This window comes from Phocoena sinus, chromosome 2 (genome assembly GCF_008692025.1).
Source record: "Phocoena sinus isolate mPhoSin1 chromosome 2, mPhoSin1.pri, whole genome shotgun sequence".
NCBI lineage: Eukaryota > Metazoa > Chordata > Mammalia > Artiodactyla > Phocoenidae > Phocoena > Phocoena sinus.
This window is the reverse complement of record NC_045764.1, coordinates 94,282,829-94,306,833: the sequence shown is the minus strand read 5'-3', so window position 1 is coordinate 94,306,833 and position 24,005 is coordinate 94,282,829. Positions and strand designations below refer to the sequence as shown.

At 40.7% G+C, this 24,005-nt stretch overlaps 1 protein-coding gene across 1 annotated transcript in view; it reads right to left on the bottom strand.

Annotated features, from left to right (window-relative positions):
* FSIP1 (fibrous sheath interacting protein 1) overlaps positions 1-24,005 on the bottom strand; it is a 213,529-nt gene that overhangs the window by 152,278 nt on the left and 37,246 nt on the right. Inside the window, exons 7-8 of the mRNA XM_032623071.1 lie at positions 22,427-22,537; positions 3,107-3,265 (exon numbers count right to left, since the gene is read on the bottom strand). Of these exons, the coding sequence (XP_032478962.1) occupies positions 3,107-3,265; positions 22,427-22,537 (270 nt within the window). The remainder of the gene's footprint in view (positions 1-3,106; positions 3,266-22,426; positions 22,538-24,005) is intronic.

Below are 24,005 nucleotides of genomic sequence, written 5' to 3'. Positions count from 1 at the left end.
AACCCTCAGACTGGGAGAAAATATTTGCAAATGAAGCAACTGACAAAGATAACCTCCAAAATTTACAAGCAGCACATGCAGCTCAATATCAAAAAAACAAAAAACCCAATCCAATAATGGGCAGAAGACCTAAATAGACATTTCCCCAAAGAGGACATACAGATGGCCAACAAACACATGAAAGAATGTCGAACATCATTAATCATTAGAGAAATGCAAATCAAAACTACAATGAGATATCAGCTCACACCAGCCAGAATGGCCATCATCAAAAATTCTACAAACAATAAATGCTGGAGAGGATGTGGAGAAAAGGGAACCCTCTTGCACTGTTGGTGGGAATGTAAATTGATACATCCACTATGGAGAACAGTATGGAGGCTCCTTAAAGAACTAAAAATAGAACTACCATACAACCCAGCTATCCCACTACGGGGCATATACCCTGAGAAAACCATAATTCAAAAAGAGTCATGTACCACAATGTTCACTGCTGCTCTATTTACAATAGCCAGGACATGGAAGCAACCTAAGTGTTCATCGACAGATGAATGGATAAAGAAGGTGTGGCACATGTACACAGTGGAATATTACTCAGCCATAAAAAGAAACGAAATTGAGTTATTTGTAGTGAGGTGGATGGACCTAGAGTTTGCATACAGAGTGAAGTAAGTCAGAAAGAGAAAAACAAATACTGTATGCTAAACAAATATATGGAATCTAAAAAAAAAAAAATGGTTCTGAAGAACCTACTGGCAGGACAGGAATAAAGACACAGATAGGGCTTCCCTGGTGGCGCAGTGGTTGAGAGTCCACCTGCCGATGCAGGGGACACGGCTTCGTGCCCCGGTCTGGGAAGATCCCACATGCCGCGGAGCGGCTTGGCCCGTGAGCCACGGCAGCTGAGCCTGCGCGTCAGGAGCCTGTGCTCCGCAACGGGGGAGGCCACAACAGTGAGAGGCCCGCGTACCAAAAAAAAAAAAAAAAAAAAGACGCAGATGTAGAGAATGGACTTGAGGACACGGGAAGGGGGAAGGGTAAGCTGGGATGAAGTGAGAGAGTGGCATGGACATATATACACTACCAAATGTAAAACAGATAGCTAGTGGGAAACAGCCACATAGCACAGCGAGATCAGCTCGGTGCTTTGTGTCCACCTAGGGAGGCTGGGAGGGAGATGCAAGAGGGAGGAGATATAGGAATATATGTTTATGTATAGCTCATTCACTTTGTTATACAGCAGAAACTAACACACCATTTTAAAGCAATTATACTCCAATAAAGATGTTAAAAAAATAATAATATCCGTAAAATAATTTGCCATGTTTTCATTTTTGGCTTGAAAATTCAATATGCAATCCTGGTTTTAGTTAGAAATGAGGAAATGCCAACAGGAAATTGAATGAAACCTCAAAATACACTCTTTTTTGCATATAAGAAGCACTAATTATTTCTTTTCAACAACTATGATGTTACTTTTCTGTTTCTGCAGCCAGTGAGAGTCCCAAAATGCAGTTTTCTCTTTTCTCTAAATATACTGTTTCACACAAAAATATATAATATCAGTATGTAACAACTAAGTAATGTACTGGTTTTCCCTCTGATTATTTTTTAAATATTTTATTTAAACCATAAATGTGAACTCTGAAAATGTGATGGAGATGACAATGACCACAGTCATACTTTATCTGAAGTCCTAATGGTTAAACAAATCTCTAAATTCTCAGTCTCTCTTTCGGGAATAACATTTGATGGTCACAAAAGAGACATTTTCTATCTTTAGGACCATTATCCAGCTTTGAGATCTCAGCAACCCTTGATATCTAACAACAGTAACAACAACAACAAAAATCAGCTGTAACACAAAAAGAACAAAGAATATCCCTGAACCATTTTACTCCCCCATCCTGGCTTCCTCCTTTTGGGAAATGGCACCCAGTAACATAAATAAACTAGCAGCATACCTGTTGATGTGTCAAAGTCCTGCGGTATATTTGGGTAGGGACAGAGATTCCAATTCTCTGTCTTCCAAGAAGTCTGATCTCAATCCAGAAAACAGTGGTTCCCACTCCCACCATACTGCTGTGTAAAGGGCTCAGAGGCAGCTGTGCCTGGCCCTTAGGAACATAATTTAAGGAAGCCGCGATGGCTCCATAAGGTTCCATCACGACCAAACTTTCTTTGGAACATCTTAACACTGCTCCTTTCCTCTGAAGTAGCTTCAACTGATCCAAACCCAGATCCCTAATCTTCAATTGACAGGTTGGAGAAAAGACTGACTATAAAGCAGAATTATTCCCTATAGGCTACTGATATTATTTAAATCTTCTTAAAAACCAGGAAAATCACATGCATCTAATATTGTACAGAAAATGATTTGGTGATATGTTTACAAAACTGGTAGAGGGTTAGTGGAATAACAAAAGACCAGCCATTTTCTCTTCAGGCAAAAACTACCACCCAACCCCAAACTAGATCCCACGAAGTACTGAAATATTAGGGGGAGAAAGGAATTTTACTGCTCCAAAGCTGTGGTTACCCTTCCGTTTTTCTTCACCCTCTGTTAGCTTTGTAAAAGAATATTTGAGGGAACTATCCAGAAAGGAAACGTACTCATTTCAAAATTCTCACAGGAGAGAAGTTATCAACAGAGTGAGCTTCACTGCTTGCTGGTAAATCAAAGGAGCTAGAAGAATGTGTCAGAGTAAGGGACAGGTGACTGCCACCGCTAACACCTAGAACCAAAGGAACAAAAAGAAGTAAAGCTCTCAAAGGACTAAGGAGTGCTGTATCTATTCTCTTCCCTTCTTCCCTCTCCTCTCCCGATCATGATCAAGCATTAGCTTATATCATAAAGATATAACAATATCAAAATAAATATTTCACCTCATCTCAGCAAATTACCAACTGAAAAGAAAATGAATAGAAAGTGGAAACTGGCAAAGGAAAATAGACACTTGTAGAAATCACTATCACTGCAGTTGCAGCCACTGAAAAGGCAACTGGGAAGAAACCTCTTTAGTTAACAAGCAGATTGTCATATTATGTGAACTAGCTTTAGCACACATAAACCTGAACAGCCTATGGGCTCTAGAGTTAAACATACCTCATCATTCTGATGTTCAGATCTTGGAGAAGAGCTGGAAATTGTTGGGTAAATGGCAGAAAGTTCTTGGAGTTTTGTATCAATTTTAGCAAGCTGCTCATGCTGGGTGACTGCAGGTGTGTATCCTTCTCCCGGGACCAGCCAGCCAGACTGATCTCCCTAAAAGGAAACAAGGATCACCAGGTCATTCTTATGCTACATTTTTTTTTCCAAAATATACCTTTCAGACCGCTACATCAGTGCTCCTCACAAAAACAAATAAAAAACAAAACAAATATTAAAAAAACAGAATTAACTTGGGATAGTGCAAGAAAAAAAATTCAATAGTTTAAGGTTTCATCATCTGCCAACTCTGCGTAAAGTATCTGCTTACCTTTTGTGGGCGTTCTACCCTACAGAATAACTCTCTTAGCCTCACAGTCTGGGTCTCATAACATTCTCATTTCTCCACTTTGAAAAAAGTGGTTTGTGACATGCTGAATAAGGAAGAAATCATGTTTACCCTATAACGAACATGTTACTTTCAAAATCTGTCCCTGAAAAGTAACATAGACTCAGTTGTTTGGGTTTCATGATCATAACTGGTCATCTAGGGACTTCCCTGATGGTCCTGTGGCTAAGACTCCACACTCCACATGCGGGGGGCCTGGGTTCGATTTCTGGTCAGGGAGCTAGATCCCGCACGCCGCAACTAAAGATCCTGCATGCTATAACTTAGACCTGATGCAGCCGAATAAATAAATATTTGAAAAAAAAACCTGTTCATCTAACTCGTTATTGAACTAACATTAGTTTCTTAACGGGTTAAAAGCCATTCATAACATTCATTCAAAAACCTCGTACTGAGTGCCTCCTATGGGGAGGCATTACACTGGGCACTGGTGATTCAATATGAATCTCACACGTTCCTGCCCTCAGGAGTTCTCAGTCTCTTGACAGCAAAGATTTTAACAAGGTGTGAAAAGTGCTGGTAAACCCAGGGTTCCATGGAGAACAGGGAGGGTCAACTAACCTCTGTTAACAGGAAGGGGCAAGGAGAAAACGTGTTTGGAGAATGCTTCCTAAAGGAAATCATCTTAGGAGCATCTTAGAGAAACAACACAATTGGCTGTGCACTTTAAAACTGGAGCAGGTGGGGGGACCTTGAAGATGGCGGAAGAGTAAGACGCGGAGATCGCCTTCCTCCCCACGCATACACCAGAAATACATCCACACGTGGAACAACTCCTACAGAACTCCTACTGAAGGCTGGCAGAAGACCTCAGACCTCCCAAAAGGCAAGAAACTCCCCACGTAACTGGGTAGGGCAAAAGAAAAAACAGACAAAAGAATAAGGACGGCACCTGCACCAGTGGGAGGGAGCTGTGAAGGAGGAAAAGTTTACACACACTAGGAAGCCCCTCCGCGGGCGGAGACTGCGGGAGGCAGAGGGGGGAGTTTCGGGACCGCGGAGTAGTGCACAGCGACGGGTGCGGAGGGCAAAGCGGGGAGATTCCTGCACAGAAGATCGGTGCCGACCAGCACTCACCAACCCGAGAGGCTTGCTGCTCACCCACCGGGGCGGGCGGGGCTGCGAGCTGAGGCTAAGGTTTTGGTTTTGGACGGAGCTCAGGGAGAGGACTGGGGTTGGCGGCTTGAACATAGCCTGAAGGGGTTAGTGCACCACGACTAGCCGGGAGGGAGTTCGGGGAAAAGCCTGCACCGGCCGAAGAGGCAAGAGACTTTTTCTTCCCTCTTTGTCTCCTGGTGCGCGAGGAGAGGGGTCTAAGAGCGCTGCTTAAAGGAACTCCAGAGACGGGCGCGAGCCGCGGCTGAGGGCGCGAGCCCCCGAGACGGGCGCGAGCCGCGGCTAAAACCGCGGACCCCAGAGACGGGCGGGAGACGCTAAGGCTGCTGCTGCCGTCACCAAGGGGCCTGTGTGCGAGCACAGGTCACTCTCCACACCCCTCTTCCGCGGAGCCTGTGCAGCCCGCCACTGCCAGGTTCCCGGGATCCAGGGACAACTTCCCCGGGACAGCGCACGGCGGGCCTCAGGCTGGTGCAACGTCACGCCGGCCTCTGCCGCAACGTCATGCTGCCTCTGCCGCCGCAGGCCGGCCCCGCACGCAGTGCCCCTCCTTCCCCCATCCCCCAACCCCCGGCCTGAGTGAGCCGGAGGCCCCGAATCAGCGGCTCCTTTAACCCCGTCCTGTCTGAGCGAAAAAACAGACGCCCTCCAGCGACCTACATGCAGAGGCAGGGCCAAATCCAAAGCTGAGCTCCTGTGAGCTGTGAAAACAAAGAAGAGAAAGGGAAATCTCTCCCAGCAGCCACAGAAGCAGCGGATTAAAGCTCCACAATCAACTTGATATACCCTGCATCTGTGGAATACCTGAATAGACAAGGAATGATCCCAAATTGAAGAGGTGGAATTTAGGAGCGAAATCTATGATTTTTTTCCCTTTTCCTCTTTTTGTGAAGGTGTACGTGTATGCTCCTGTGTGACATCTAGTCTGTATACTCTAGCTTCCACCATTTGTCCTAGGGCTCTATCCGTCCATGACTTTTTTTTAAAAATTCTTTTTCTTAATAATTAAGTTTAATTGTAATAACTTTATTATATTTTACCTTCGTTCTTTCTTTCCTTCCTTCCCTCCCTCCTTTAGACAACGAATCACCCCAAATTGAGGAGGTGGTCTCAGGGAGCAGGATTTATGATTTTTCCCCCTTTACCTCTTTTTGTGAAGGTGTATGTGTATGCTTCTGTGTAAGATTTTCTCTGTATAGCTTTGCTTCCAACATTTGTCCTAAGGTTCTATCCGTCCCTTTTTTTTTTCTAAATATTTTTTAATTCAATAACTATATTATACTTTATTTTATTTTTACTGTATCATCTTTCTTTCTGTCTTTTTTTCCTTCTTTCCCTCCTTCCTTCCTTCCTTCCTCCCTCCCTCCCTCCCTCCCTCCTTTCCTTCCTTCTTTGCTTCTTTCTTCCTTCCTTCCTTTCCTCCTTTCCTTCTTTCTTTCCTCATACTTCTACTAATTCTCTCTACTTTTTCTCCCTTTTATTCTGAGCCGTGTGGATGAAAGGCTCTTGGTGCTCCAGCCAGGAGTCAGGGCTCTGCCTCTGAGGTAGGAGAGCCAACTTCAGGTCACTGGTCAACAAGAGACCTCCCAGCTCCACATAATATTAAACAGCGGAAATCTCCCAGAGACCTCCATCTTAACACCAGCACCCAGCTTCACTCAACGACCAGCAAGCCACAGTGCTGGACAACCTATGCCAAACAACTAGCAAAACAGGAACACAACCCCACCCATTAGCAGAGAGGCTGCCTAAAATCATAATAAGGCCACAGACACCCCAAAACACACCACCAGACGTGAACCTGCCCACTAGAGAGACAAGATCCAGCCTCATCCAGCACAACACAGGCACTAGTCCCCTCCACCAGGAAGCCTACACAACCCACTGAAACAACCTTAGCCACTGGAGACAGACATCAAAAACAACGGGAACTACGAACGTGCAGCCTGCAAAAAGGAGACCCCAAACACAGTAAGATAAGCAAAATGAGAAGACAGAAAAACACACAGCAGATGAAGGAGCAAGATAAAAACCCACCAGACCTAACAAATGAAGAGGAAATAGGCAATCTACCTGAAAAAGAATTCAGAATAATGATAGTAAGGATGATCCGAAATCTTGGAAGTAGAATGGACAAAATGCAAGAAACAGTTAACAAGGACCTACAAGAACTAAAGATGAAACAAGCAACGATGAACAATGCAATAAATGAAATTAAAATCACTCTAGATAGGATCAATAGCAGAATAACTGAGGCAGAAGAACGGATAAGTGACCTGGAAGATAAAGTAGTGGAAATAACTACTGCAGAGCAGAATAAAGAAAAAAGAATGAAAAGAACTGAGGACAGTCTCAGAGACCTCTGGGACAACATGAAACGCACCAACATTCGAATTATAGGGGTTCCAGAAGAAGAAGAAAGAAAGAAAGGGACTGAGAAAATATTTGAAGAGATTATAGTTGAAAACTTCCCTAATATGGGAAAGGAAATAGTTAATCAAGTCCAGGAAGCACAGAGGGTCCCATACAGGATAAATACAAGGAGAAACACGCCAAGACACATATTAATCAAACTGTCAAAAATTAAATACAAAGAAAGCATATTAAAAGCAGCAAGGGAAAAACAACAAATAACACACAAGGGAATCCCCATAAGGTTAACAGCTGATCTCTCAGCAGAAACCCTACAAGCCAGAAGGGAGTGGCAGGACATACTGAAAGTGATGAAGGAGAATAGCCTGCAACCAAGACTACTCTACCCAGCAAGGATCTCATTCACATTTGATGGAGAAATTAAAACCTTTACAGACAAGCAAAAGCTGAGAGAGTTCAGCACCACCAAACCAGCTTTACAACAAATGCTAAAGGAACTTCTCTAGACACGAAACACAAGAGAAGGAAATGACCTATAGTAGCGAACCCAAAACAATATATAAAATGGAAATAGGAACATACATATCGATAATTACCTTAAATGTAAATGGACTAAATGCTCCCACCAAAAGACACAGATTGGCTGAATGGATACAAAAACAAGACCCTTATATATGCTGTCTACAAGAGACCCACTTCAGAACTAGAGACACATACAGACTGAAAGTAAGGGGATGGAAAAAGATATTCCATGCAAATGGAAACCAAAAGAAAGCTGGAGTAGCAATTCTCATATCAGACAAAATAGACTTTAAAATAAGGACTATTAAAAGGGACAAAGAAGGACACTACATAATGATCAAGGGATCGATCCAAGAAGAAGATATAACAATTGTAAATATTTATGCACCCAACATAGGAGCACCTCAATACATAAGGCAAATACTAACAACCATAAAAGGGGAGATCAACAGTAACACATTCATAGTAGGGGACTTTAACACCCCACTTTCACCCATGGACAGATCATCCAAAATGAAAATAAATAAGGAAACACAAGCTTTAAATGATACATTAAACAAGATGGACTTAATTGATATTTATAGGACACTCCATCCAAAAACAACAGAATACACATTTTTCTCAAGTGCTCATGGAACATTCTCCAGGATAGATCATATCTTGGGTCACAAATCAAGCCTTGGTAAATTTAAGAAAACTGAAATTGTATCAAGTATCTTTTCCGACCACAACGCCATGAGACTAGATATCAATTACAGGAAAAGATCTTTAAAAAATACAAACACATGGAGGCTAAACAATACACTACTTAATAATGAAGTGATCACTGAAGAAATCAAAGGGGAAATCAAAAAATACCTAGAAACAAATGACAATGGAGACACAACGACCCAAAACCTATGGGATGCAGCAAAAGCAGTTCTAAGGGGGAAGTTTATAGCAATACAAGCCCACCTTAAGAAGCAGGAAACATCTCGAATAAACAGCCTAACCTTGCACCTCAAGCAATTAGAGAAAGAAGAACAAAAAAACCCCAAAGCTAGCAGAAGGAAAGAAATCATAAAAATCAGATCAGAAATAAATGAAAAAGAAATGAAGGAAACAATAGCAAAGATCAATAAAACTAAAAGCTGGTTCTTTGAGAAGATAAACAAAATAGATAAACCACTAGCCAGACTCATCAAGAAAAAAAGGGAGAAGACTCAAATCAATAGAATTAGAAATGAAAAAGGAGAAGTAACAACTGACACTGCAGAAATAAAAAAAATCATGAGAGATTACTACAAGCAACTCTATGCCAATAAAATGGACAATCTGGAAGAAATGGACAAATTCTTAGAAATGCACAACCTGCCAAGACTGAATCAGGAAGAAATAGAAAATATGAACAGACCAATCACAAGCACTGAAATTGAAACTGTGATTAAAAACCTTCCAACAAACAAAAGCCCAGGACCAGATGGCTTCACAGGTGAATTCTATCAAACGTTTAGAGAAGAGCTAACACCTATCCTTCTCAAACTCTTCCAAAATATAGCAGAGGGAGGAACACTCCCAAATTCCTTCTACGAAGCCACCATCACCTTGATACCAAAACCAGACAAGGATGTCACAAAGAAAGAAAACTACAGGCCAATATCACTGATGAACATAGATGCAAAAATCCTCAACAAAATACTAGCAAACAGAATCCAACAGCACATTAAAAGGATCATACACCATGATCAAGTGGGGTTTATTCCAGGAATGCAAGGATTCTTCAATATACGCAAATCTATCAATGTGATAAACCATATTAACAAATTGAAGGAGAAAAACCATATGATCATCTCAATAGATGCAGAGAAAGCTTTCGACAAAATTCAACACCCATTTATGATAAAAACCCTCCAGAAAGTAGGCATAGAGGGAACTTTCCTAAACATAATAAAAGCCATATATGACAAGCCCACAGCAAACATCATCCTCAATGGTGAAAAACTGAAAGCATTTCCACTAAGATCAGGAACAAGACAAGGTTGCCCACTCTCACCACTCTTATTCAACATAGTTTTGGAAGTTTTAGCCACAGCAATCAGAGAAGAAAAGGAAATAAAAGGAATCCAAATCGGAAAAGAAGAAGTAAAGCTGTCACTGTTTGCAGATGACATGATAGTATACATAGAGAATCCTAAAGATGCTACCAGAAAACTACTAGAGCTAATCAATGAATTTGGTAAAGTAGCAGGATACAAAATTAATGCACAGAAATCTCTGGCATTCCTATATACTAATGATGAAAAATCTGAAAGTGAAATCAAGAAAACACTCCCATTTACCATTGCAACAAAAAGAATAAAATATCTAGGAATAAACCTACCTAAGGATACGAAAGACCTGTATGCAGAAAATTATAAGACACTGATGAAAGAAATTAAAGATGATACAAATAGATGGGGAGATATACCATGTTCTTGGATGGGAAGAATCAACATTGTGAAAATGACTCTACTACCCAAAGCAATCTACAGATTCAATGCAATCCCTATCAAACTACCACTGGCATTTTTCACAGAACTAGAACAAAAAATTTTGCAATTTGTATGGAAACACAAAAGACCCCGAATAGCCAAAGCAATCTTGAGAACGAGAAAAGGAGCTGGAGGAATAAGGCTCCCTGACTTCAGACTATATTACAAAGCAACAGTAATCAAGACAGTATGGTACTGGCACAAAAACAGAAAGATAGATCAGTGGAACAGGATAGAAAGCCCAGAGATAAACCCACGCACATATGGACACCTTATCTTTGATAAAGGAGGCAGGAATGTACAGTGGAGAAAGGACAGCCTCTTCAATAAATGGTGCTGGGAAAACTGGACAGGTACATGTAAAAGTATGAGATTAGATCACTCCCTAACACCACACACAAAAATAAGCTCAAAATGGATTAAAGACCTAAATGTAAGGCCAGAAACTATCAAACTCTTAGAAGAAAACATAGGAAGAACACTCTATGACATAAATCACAGCAAGATCCTTTCTGACCCACCTCCTAGAGTAATGGAAATAAAAACAAAAATAAACAAATGGGACCTAATGAAACTTCAAAGCTTTTGCACAGCAAAGGAAACCATAACCAAGACCAAAAGACAACCCTCAGAATGGGAGAAAACATTTGCAAATGAAGCAACTGACAAAGGATTAATCTCCAAAATTTACAAGCAGCTCATGCAGCTCAATAACAAAAAAACAAACAACCCCATCCAAAAATGGGCAGAAGACCTAAATAGACATTTCTCCAAAGAAGATATACAGAATGCCAACAAACACATGAAAGAATGCTCAACATCATTAATCATTAGAGAAATGCAAATCAAAACTACAATGAGATATCATCTCACACCAGTCAGAATGGCCATCATCAAAAAATCTAGAAACAATAAATGCTGGAGAGGGTGTGGAGAAAAGGGGACACTCTTGCACTGCTGGTGGGAATGTGAATTGGTTCAGCCACTGTGGAGAACAGTATGGAGGTTCCTTAAAAAACTACAAATAGAATTACCATATGACCCAGCAATCCCACTACTTGGCATATACCCTGAGAAAACCAAAATTCAAAAAGAGTCATGTACCAAAATGTTCATTGCAGCTCTATTTACAATAGCCAGGACATGGAAACAACCTAAGCGCCCATCATCGGATGAATGGATAAAGAAGATGTGGCACATATACACAATGGAATATTACTCAGCCTTAAAAAGAAATGAAATTGAGCTATTTGTAATGAGATGGATAGACCTAGAGTCTGTCATACAGAGTGAAGTAAGTCAGAAAGAAAAAGACAAATACCGTATGCTAACACATATATATGGAATTTAAGGGAAAAAAATGTCATGAAGAACCTAGGGGTAAGATAGGAATAAAGACGCAGACCTACTGGAGAACGGACTTGAGGGTATGGGGAGGGGGAGGGGTGACTTTTGACAGGGCGAGAGAGAGTCATGGACATATACACACTAACAAACGTAGTAAGGTAGATAGCTGGGGGGAAGCAGCCACAAGGCACAGGGATATTAGCTCGGTGCTTTGTGACAGCCTGGAAGGGTGGGATGGGGAGAGTGGGAGGGAGGGAGACGCAAGAGGGAAGACATATGGGAACATATGTATATGTATAGCTGATTCACTTTGTTATAAAGCAGAAACTAACACACCATTGTAAAGCAATTATACCCCAATAAAGATGTTAAAAAAAAAAAAAAAAAAAAGGGACAAAGAAGGACACTACATAATGATCAAGGGATCGATCCAAGAAGAAGATATAACAATTGTAAATATTTATGCACCCAACATAGGAGCACCTCAATACATAAGGCAAATACTAACAACCATAAAAGGGGAGATCAACAGTAACACATTCATAGTAGGGGACTTTAACACCCCACTTTCACCCATGGACAGATCATCCAAAATGAAAATAAATAAGGAAACACAAGCTTTAAATGATACATTAAACAAGATGGACTTAATTGATGTTTATAGGACACTCCATCCAAAAACAACAGAATACACATTTTTCTCAAGTGCTCATGGAACATTCTCCAGGATAGATCATATCTTGGGTCACAAATCAAGCCTTGGTAAATTTAAGAAAACTGAAATTGTATCAAGTATCTTTTCCGACCACAACGCCATGAGACTAGATATCAATTACAGGAAAAGATCTGTAAAAAATACAAACACATGGAGGCTAAACAATACACTACTTAATAATGAAGTGATCACTGAAGAAATCAAAGGGGAAATCAAAAAATACCTAGAAACAAATGACAATGGAGACACAACGACCCAAAACCTATGGGATGCAGCAAAAGCAGTTCTAAGGGGGAAGTTTATAGCAATACAAGCCCACCTTAAGAAGCAGGAAACATCTCGAATAAACAACCTAACCTTGCACCTCAAGCAATTAGAGAAAGAAGAACAAAAAAACCCCAAAGCTAACAGAAGGAAAGAAATCATAAAAATCAGATCAGAAATAAATGAAAAAGAAATGAAGGAAACAATAGCAAAGATCAATAAAACTAAAAGCTGGTTCTTTGAGAAGATAAACAAAATAGATAAACCACTAGCCAGACTCATCAAGAAAAAAAGGGAGAAGACTCAAATCAATAGAATTAGAAATGAAAAAGGAGAAGTAACAACTGACACTGCAGAAATAAAAAAAATCATGAGAGATTACTACAAGCAACTCTATGCCAATAAAATGGACAATCTGGAAGAAATGGACAAATTCTTAGAAATGCACAACCTGCCAAGACTGAATCAGGAAGAAATAGAAAATATGAACAGACCAATCACAAGCACTGAAATTGAAACTGTGATTAAAAACCTTCCAACAAACAAAAGCCCAGGACCAGATGGCTTCACAGGTGAATTCTATCAAACGTTTAGAGAAGAGCTAACACCTATCCTTCTCAAACTCTTCCAAAATATAGCAGAGGGAGGAACACTCCCAAATTCCTTCTACGAAGCCACCATCACCTTGATACCAAAACCAGACAAGGATGTCACAAAGAAAGAAAACTACAGGCCAATATCACTGATGAACATAGATGCAAAAATCCTCAACAAAATACTAGCAAACAGAATCCAACAGCACATTAAAAGGATCATACACCATGATCAAGTGGGGTTTATTCCAGGAATGCAAGGATTCTTCAATATACGCAAATCTATCAATGTGATAAACTATATTAACAAATTGAAGGAGAAAAACCATATGATCATCTCAATAGATGCAGAGAAAGCTTTCGACAAAATTCAACACCCATTTATGATAAAAACCCTCCAGAAAGTAGGCATAGAGGGAACTTTCCTAAACATAATAAAAGCCATATATGACAAGCCCACAGCAAACATCATCCTCAATGGTGAAAAACTGAAAGCATTTCCACTAAGATCAGGAACAAGACAAGGTTGCCCACTCTCACCACTCTTATTCAACATAGTTTTGGAAGTTTTAGCCACAGCAATCAGAGAAGAAAAGGAAATAAAAGGAATCCAAATCGGAAAAGAAGAAGTAAAGCTGTCACTGTTTGCAGATGACATGATACTATACATAGAGAATCCTAAAGATGCTACCAGAAAACTACTAGAGCTAATCAATGAATTTGGTAAAGTAGCAGGATACAAAATTAATGCACAGAAATCTCTGGCATTCCTATATACTAATGATGAAAAATCTGAAAGTGAAATCAAGAAAACACTCCCATTTACCATTGCAACAAAAAGAATAAAATATCTAGGAATAAACCTACCTAAGGATACGAAAGACCTGTATGCAGAAAATTATAAGACACTGATGAAAGAAATTAAAGATGATACAAATAGATGGAGAGATATACCATGTTCTTGGATGGGAAGAATCAACATTGTGAAAATGACTCTACTACCCAAAGCAATCTACAGATTCAATGCAATCCCTATCAAACTACCACTGGCATTTTTCACAGAACTAGAACAAAAAATTTCGCAATTTGTATGGAAACGCAAAAGACCCCGAATAGCCAAAGCAATCTTTAGAACGAAAAAAGGAGCTGGAGGAATAAGGCTCCCTGACTTCAGACTATATTACAAAGCAACAGTAATCAAGACAGTATGGTACTGGCACAAAAACAGAAAGACAGATCAGTGGAACAGGATAGAAAGCCCAGAGATAAACCCACGCACATATGGACACCTTATCTTTGATAAAGGAGGCAGGAATGTACAGTGGAGAAAGGACAGCCTCTTCAATAAATGGTGCTGGGAAAACTGGACAGGTACATGTAAAAGTATGAGATTAGATCACTCCCTAACACCATACACAAAAATAAGCTCAAAATGGATTAAAGACCTAAATGTAAGGCCAGAAACTATCAAACTCTTAGAAGAAAACATAGGAAGAACACTCTATGACATAAATCACAGCAAGATCCTTTCTGACCCACCTCCTAGAGTAATGGAAATAAAAACAAAAATAAACAAATGGGACCTAATGAAACTTCAAAGCTTTTGCACAGCAAAGGAAACCATAACCAAGACCAAAAGACAACCCTCAGAATGGGAGAAAACATTTGCAAATGAAGCAACTGACAAAGGATTAATCTCCAAAATTTACAAGCAGCTCATGCAGCTCAATAACAAAAAAACAAACAACCCCATCCAAAAATGGGCAGAAGACCTAAATAGACATTTCTCCAAAGAAGATATACAGAATGCCAACAAACACATGAAAGAATGCTCAACATCATTAATCATTAGAGAAATGCAAATCAAAACTACAATGAGATATCATCTCACACCAGTCAGAATGGCCATCATCAAAAAATCTAGAAACAATAAATGCTGGAGAGGGTGTGGAGAAAAGGGGACACTCTTGCACTGCTGGTGGGAATGTGAATTGGTTCAGCCACTGTGGAGAACAGTATGGAGGTTCCTTAAAAAACTACAAATAGAATTACCATATGACCCAGCAATCCCACTACTTGGCATATACCCTGAGAAAACCAAAATTCAAAGAGAGTCATGTACCAAAATGTTCATTGCAGCTCTATTTACAATAGCCAGGACATGGAAACAACCTAAGCGCCCATCATCGGATGAATGGATAAAGAAGATGTGGCACATATACACAATGGAATATTACTCAGCCTTAAAAAGAAATGAAATTGAGCTATTTGTAATGAGATGGATAGACCTAGAATCTGTCATACAGAGTGAAGTAAGTCAGAAAGAAAAAGACAAATACCGTATGCTAACACATATATATGGAATTTAAGGGAAAAAAATGTCATGAAGAACCTAGGGGTAAGATAGGAATAAAGACGCAGACCTACTGGAGAACGGACTTAAGGATATGGGGAGGGGGAAGGGTGAGTTTTGACAGGGCGAGAGAGAGTCATGGACATATACACACTAACAAACGTAGTAAGGTAGATAGCTGGGGGGAAGCAGCCGCAAGGCACAGGGATATTAGCTCGGTGCTTTGTGACAGCCTGGAAGGGTGGGATGGGGAGAGTGGGAGGGAGGGAGACGCAAGAGGGAAGACATATGGGAACATATGTATATGTATAGCTGATTCACTTTGTTGTAAAGCAGAAACTAACACACCATTGTAAAGCAATTATACCCCAATAAAGATGTTTAAAAAAAAAAAAAAAAAACTGGAGCAGGTGAGGGTGAGACTGGAGGCAGAAAATCCAGTTAAGAAGCAAAAGCCGTAACCTACAAGAAAAGTGATGAGCGCCTGAAGTCAGAATGTTTCCTGGGAATGAAGCACACAGGACCAATTCCAGAGATACTTAGGAAGCAGAGTTTACAGAATCTGGAGACAATTTGATGGAAGAATGAAGGGAGGAGTAAGAATCAAGGATAAAAACCAAATTCCTGATTTTATCAGCTAGTGGGATGGTGGTCATAAGAACCAAACTAGGGAATACCAGAGACATGGTAGGTTTGAGGGGGAAAATGATGATGATGAATTCTGTTTGGGGCCTTCTGATATTCACAGATGTCCCCAGGATATCCACAGATTATGTTAGGTAGTTAAATATGTTTGTCTGAAGTTCAAGATAGAGACCTGGATTGGAAATAAGTACTTTGGACTCACCCATAATTCTATAATGGTTCAAACCCTTACACCATGGGAATGGGTGAGGTCACAAAGGGAAGCATGTAGCACAAGGACAGAAGGATCATGAAGAACACTAAGAATAAATGGGCAGATGGAGAGCAACACACACTTTGGTTTCATGACTCTAATACCAGGGATCAAACCCTAAGTGGTAACCAGAAGAAGTACATGCAAAAACTTAGGCAGAAAGACTTACACTGTCTCTTCCTGGCCCCAGCATCCAATCTCCCTTCCTGCTTCAGTGAAACCAAATACTGCATGAGTCTCTCTAGGGAACAGGTACCCACCAGACACTCCTTCTCCCTACCCACTGGCATCAAGAAGACAAGCAAATGACCTAGATTCAGCCAATCAGAAGGGAACACCCTGGACTTTGACTCTTGAGGGAGAGAGAGAGATTCAAAGATGCAGGGAAAGTAGGGAAGTGATTAATGGTGACAGCAGTAGCAGTGAGGATCCAGTGTTGATAGCAGTGAAGGTGGCAGCAGTGATCATTATCGGGGGTGTCTGGTGGCCTCGGTGCAGCCCTGAACCAGACTGATTCTCAGGAGTTTCTAGGCCCATTTTTCTGCCTACCTTGATAACTGCCTGGTTTACAAGCCCAGTCCTCCAAACTTCCCACTGTGCCAGTGAGCTGCTCAAGTCTTCCAATAAATTCGTTTTCTGTTTTTTTAACCAAAATCTGCCTCTGTTTCTTGCAACCTAGAACCCTGACTAAAATGGTTTTTGCCATGTTACTTACAAAAAAGAGTAACTGCAAAAAGCCCAAATGTCTGAAAATAGGGAGAAAGGGAGACTACACTATATCCATATATGGATATGATACAGTAATAAACATTTTAAATATACTTGCAAGTTGGCATATGAAAGTTATACATAATTATTAAAAAAATACCTAACTACTCACAAATAAGAAACTCTGATTAATTTTTCCTAAATAAAAGTGATATAAATACTGTCTGACCTAAAAGAGAAAAAAAGAATCAGACGAAAAAACAAACAAACTATGGAATCAATGACTAAATATTGGTTAATAAATTTTAAATTCTTGTTTGAATGGAATTCTTTTTTAATGACACTGGAGGTAAAAGAACATGGCAGATTAAATTCAACAGAAATTTAAATGTTTCATGCTTTATGCTGTTACAGAAGGAAATTATGTGTAACATGTAGTAGATGGTATGTGTGTTTCTGTCTAGACTTGCAATGTGTAGGAGTCTTGTCTCCCTAAGACAGAACCCAGGAAATGCTGTGCACCACCCTGCTTTACAGCTAGGGTTCACACCAGTAATGAGGGTCCTCAATCACACTCACCCATTCAATACTGATTTAGACGTGAGTAATTTAAGATCTGATGCAAAATCCATTTTGTTGGGAAGGGTGACAGTAGAGGCTTCCAGCATTGGGGAGAGCCATTAGTTGCAAGTGTGAGTTCCCTAACTAGGAGGAAATCTTTTAAAAAATTCTACCTATCCTAGAGAAATTTAAGAGAATATTACATCCATACAAACATACCACTGTAAGGAACAACCAGCGGGCATGAGTTCTGTGGAATTCAAACATAACTATCATGTTAGTCATCCTCTTTACATTGGATCTGTCAGAGACGAAGTGGCGGAGCACTCCATAAAGAAATGGGCACACAGACGCTTGAAAGACTATAGCAAATGTGAAGCGTGGCAAGAAGTTTCATACAGTTTGAGAAAACAGTAGATCGGTCCCTTCCTCAAAGTGTTCCTAAATGCTTCCTGCCATATTCACATCTTCCTCCACTACATCTCTATTCCAACATGTACCACCACCTATATGGCTTCATAGAATCTCCATATAAAATGTCTATCTCCCACATCAGGTAATAAGAAAGGACACTTTCTCCTCAGAGGACTTACAGAAAGAACTCTCAGCAAATATTAGTTTAAAAACAATAGTAACTGTAAAAATAACAACAACAATCCCAAAAGAGGGCTGCATAGCTAAGCAGCAGAATAGAGATGTCTGAAACCCAACTAGGGAAACCGTAAAATGAAGTTATATGAGCAAAATGACAAAAAAGATAAAGATTATGAGAAAAATATTTTAAGACCTGGAGGAGAGATCCAGGAGATTCTATACCCATCTATGGTCTGGTACATTGACTGACCTAGTCCCCTTTTCCAATCTCCTCCTTTCTTACCTTCCTCTGCTACAAAAAAAGAGAAAATGAAACACTTGAATCCCCAGTCTCGCTTGCAGAGCTGTATGAAACAAATGACTACGTGCCAGCTTGGCCAGTGAGATGCAGGTGGAAGTCGTGGGGACACCACATCTTCCCAAAGGAAAAGGCAAAACTTCAGAGGAGTCTCTTTTCTCCTTCCCCTTCCCCCTTTCTTTCTGCCTGGAAAATTAACACATTACATACAGATATAGCAGCAATCTTGCACACCTAAAAACAAAACCACACTACAAACATGGGTCAAGAAGATCAAAAGACATTAGCTATTTATACCTGGATTTCTTGTTACTGAAAAAAATAAACTTCTTGCTGAAGTCACTGTTTATAAAGTTTTCTGTTACCTGAAGTCAATCCCATTCCCAACTGATATCCCACTTTATAGGAAGCCCAAAAGGAAAGAAAAAGAGATGATAGAAGGGAAGAAATAAGATCATTTTCTACACAGAAAAAAGACTTGAACCTTCAGATAAAAAGGGCCTACCTACAAGGTACCATGCAGGAACAAAAACGTTTTTAAAGACACACATAAAATACATTCTGGTAAAATCTGTGAACTCAAAAATAAAGAGAAAATCCTAGATGCTTCCAGAAAGAAAGGATTTTGCATCTAGGATTTAGCTACCACCATTTGAAACTATCATTCAAATGAGAGAAAAATAAATTTTTGAATAGGCAAAGACTCAAAAAATTATCTACACACCATCATTATTTCAGGGAAAATTTTTTTTAATTCTAGAAGAATAACTCAGGAAAAACAATTTGTACAAATAAACAATTAGTTGAGCTTAAATACACAGGTAATGATGTGATTTTAAAATTTGGCTACTATTGAGAAAGATTCCTAAAATATAAGAAGCATACTGTTTTTAAAAGGAAAAACTTGGGGGCTTCCCTGGTGGTGCAGTGGTGGAGAGTCCGCCTGCCAATGCAGGGGACGCGGGTTTGTGCCCCGGTCCGGGAAGATCCCACATGCCGCAGAGCGGCTGGGCCCGTGAGCCGTGGCCACTGAGCCTGCGCGTCCGGAGCCTGTGCTCCGCAACCGGAGAGGTCGCAACAGTGAGAGGCTCACATATCGCAAAAAAAAAAAAAAAAAAAAGGAAAAACTTCTGGGCTTCCCTGGTGGTGCAGTGGTTTGGAATCTGCCTGCCAATGCAAGGGACACAGGTTCAAGCCCTGGCCCGGGAGGATCCCACATGCCACGGAGCAACTAAGCCCGTGCACCACAGCTGCTGAGCCTGAGCTCTAGAGCCCACGAGCCACAACTACTGAGCCCACATGCCACAACTACTGAAGCCCATGCGCCTAGAGCCCACGCTCCACAACAAGAGAAGCCACCTCAATGAGAAGCCCGGGCACCGCAACAAAGAGTAGCCCCCACTCACCACAGCTAGAGAAAGTCCGCGCACAGCAACGAAGACCGAACACAGCCATAAATAAATTAATTTATTAATTTATTAAATAAAGGGAAAAACTTCTAACATCCTGGAACTAAAATTCCAGGTGATTTCAATACATTCTGGAGGAGAGGAAAGGGGAGAAGAGGGAAATAAAAGCATACCAAAGATCCTTTCCTGTTAAGATATAAGATTTTAGAGACTAATTAATTACTGAAGGACATCCAGAGAGGAATGCAGCCCCCTGCCAACACTGATCCTAGGCCAGTGAGACCACTTTAGATTTCTCTCCAGAAATAGGGGGAAACTGAGGTGAAGAGAAATAACTTCCCAAGGTGACAGAACTGAGAAATGATGGATCCTGCATTCTAGCCCAGATGACAACAGACTGCCAAAGCCAGCACACACAACTGCTCTCCGCTACCACCTGCAGTGTCTGGAGACTCCATTTCTACAGACCACAGTGTCAGCTGTGAATACATAACCTGGAGGAATATATACCAGTACAACACTGGCCTTTCCTGGAGTGGGAATGATACAGAACTGTTATTTTTTTTCTTTTCATCTGAATTTCTAGCTTCTCTTGACGAACTGGAGGATCCAGGCAGCCCTGGGCGGGATTTCCATGCAGCAGCAGCCACGGACCAGCACACTCTCCCCTACTGGCTACAGATATTGCTGCACATGCTCTGCTTTTTACCCAGAGCAAAAACTACCCTCTGAACCTACACGTCTTAGGCTGGGTTCCCTAGATCTGGAACTTGAGGCAGAGATTCTTGTTTAAGTGACTTAGTGGGGGGATGCTTTCAGGATTAGGGGTGTAAGGGGAGCAGGCAAGGACAAGGGAACAAAGCTAGGCGAGGATATGGTCTCAGCTGAAGACTGGGTGACCCCTGGGGAAGAGGTGGAGGACAAACTGCAGGGCACAGCTAATCTCATCTCAAGGTGAGGGGATGTGAGGGGAGGCGGGGGCTGCTGTCCTGGGCTGGTCAGCTCCCATTTAGCCCAGGGCAATTCTCCAGGGAAGGAGGCAGCTGTGCACCCTTGGCACAGGGCAGGGGGATGGATTCACACACGTGCCAGGTAAAAGGGATCTGGGCAGGGTGCCAGCAGCATTTACCACATCATCTCTATTAAACATAGGGGAATAAAAACTGGACGACAAGGCTAAGAGCTTCAAGGCGCACAGGAGAATGTATTTCTTTGTAGAAGTAAGAATATTACAGTAGCCAGGTCATGGAAGCAACCTAAATGCCCATCGACAGACGAATGGATAAAGAAGTTGTGGTACATATATACAATGGAATATTACTCAGTCACAAAAAGGAACGAAATTGAGTCATTTGTTGAGACGTGGATGGACCTAGAGACTGTTATACAGAGTGAAGTAAGTCAGAAAGAGAAAAACAAATATCGTATATTAACGCATGTATGTGGAACCTAGAAAAATGGTACAGATGAACCAGTTTGCAGGGCAGAAATAGAGACACAGATGTAGAGAACAAACGTATGGACACCAAGGGGGGAAAACCGCGGTGGGGTGGGGATGGTGGTGTGCTGAATTGGGCGATTGGGATTGACATGTATACACTGATGTGTATAAAATTGATGACTAATAAGAACCTGCAGTATAAACAAAAAAAAAAACTAATACTAAACTTTCAGACATTACACGAAATTTCTAAAAATCTTATATGCTCTGATATAATATTATAAGTCATAATTCTAGTTATTACTTTAAAATGTATATCTCAGAAATAACTTTTAAAAATAAATAAATAAATAAAAAGAATACGGCTATAAGTTTAGTATGCAAACAAGCGCAAACGCTGAGCCACTGCACTCCTTATGTGCCTGTCTGGGCCCTACAAATACCTGCATTCGCACCCTGGATTCACACTTTTCCCCTCCTTAGACTCAGTCTGTGCTCGCCCCAGACTCTTCAGGGAACTAGATGCCCAGCGGTACCTGGGCAGGAGCAGGATGGTGCTCTTCAGGATTACTGAAGACTATGCTAAAATATCATGGAACCAGTTTAGGGATAATAAGAAATGTCCAAAATAAAAGGATCCAGAGAAACACAATTCTATGTCATCAATGACCAAGCCCATCACATCATAGGCAGAGGTTATTATTGTGAAAGCCAATTGTAGTCACTCTTATAATGACATAGGAGAGTCAATAATGAATCGGCAAGAATAAACTGGAAAATTTAGATAAAAATAAGTTTGTAAAATGGGATTTTTTTTTTTTTTTTTTTTTTTTTTGCGGTTCGCGGGCCTCTCACTGTTGCGGCCTCTCCCGTTGCAGAGCACAGGCTCCGGATGCGCAGGCTCAGCGACCATGGCTCACAGGCCCAGCCGCTCCGTGGCATGTGGGATCCTCCCAGACCGGGGCATGAACCTGTGTCCCCTGCATCGGCAGGAGGACTCTCAACCACTGCGCCACCAGGGAAGCCCAAAACGGGATTTTTTTAAGTCAGAAATATTGCTCCATAATTTGAAAAATTACTACAAATTTATGCTAATGGGTCAATAACATGATTAAAGGAATAAAAATTAAGAAGTGTAGAGCTTGTGGAATATCGGAGTTTACTTACCTCAGAACTGGACAGCCCCGAATCACTGTTATCCAAGTCCTTCAAAAGTTCAGCCAGCCTTTTCTTCTCTCTGTCAATCATAACTACTGGTTGTCCTGAATTCTTGGCCAACTACAGAATGTATGAATGGAAAATATTAAATACTCAAAGCAATTCATACTTCAGGAAAAATAAAAATGGGACCTGAGGCTTCTACAATACAGAAACACTAAGGTAAAATTTGTGAGAGTAGGCATTTTCATTTGCTAGGTAATTTTACTTTATGCCAAATTTTTGATAGAGGTCCATTCTCCAAGCAAAGATATTCAACCATTTCAACAAACATTTTATTTAAAATTAAAACATGGGCAGTTTGCAAACCTCTCTTTATATAATATGTATCAATGCAAAAACGTATTTGCTGAGACATTTGGAAGGAATCTTACCACTTCCTATGTGGCATATATTCACTAAATGAAACTGCTTTTAAATTTCAAGAATATCATATCAGGAGTTTAAATAAGGTTCAGTTACTATTGTTAAAAGGGAAAAAGGGAAATATATGGTGGAGCTGCTGTCTGTGTCAGCAAGAACTTGGATATGGGGAAAACCTTACTGCTCTTGGAAAATTAAACACTAAATCAACATACAATGAGCCAGCACAAAGAGACAGAGCAAGCTGGAGAAGGTCTCCTTCAGATCATACGAAGATGGAGCACAGAAAAATCGAGAGTCCCAGAGGTCAGTCCTCACAGCAGCAGGCTGACCCATGAATCCAGTCTGCCTGGAAAAGACGTGCTAATTGTGGGAAAAGCATCAGGCTTGAACTATGAAGAATTACTTAACTCTCTCCTCGTAACACTTCATACTCACCAATGTAGCTTTCTAGTGACTTAACTGCCTGAGTGGTTTGCCATGAGCCTCTGTCCCATACTTCTATTTCTTGCTATAAATTAATTCGCATTCTGGTCTAATACAGGAGTTCTTGTGCCCTTAGTTAATCTAAGTCTGCCTTAAGGACAAACCAAGTGAGACCGCAGGGCCTGTAGGACCAAGGTTGAGCCCCTAAATCAGGGAGCTAATCAGAGCAAGAGACAAGTGACAGGCTGCCAGGAAGCTCTGCTAGAGTTGGGCGGAAGGGGCAGGGGCAGTGGGCAGACAACCAGTTGGCCTCTCCAGCTCTGCCAGGAGAATTTTCCATTCAAATTTCTAAATGCACCAGTTATAAAATCAGTCTCATTACTTTAATAAAACAATTTTAAAATTGATTTTAAATATGCAATTTAAAATCTGGGAAACACTGTCCAAAACTATTTTCTAAATAAATGTTTTTCAAACTGCAGGAACCAGATTCATTTCTGCATAATGAAACAAATGTAGTAAGTTGCAGCTAGCAATTTTAAAAGCGGTAGGATGGGATAGAATAGGATAGGATGGAGAAGAAAATAGTGAAGTTAAGTACTGGCTCATAAAACTTTTCTATCAGTTGTATATAGTGTTTCAATTACATACACGTGCATCATGGTCAAAAAAAATATTTAAAGACAATGAACACAACTATTTCCATGTTTGCAGCTCACTTCATCCCACATTCTGGCTT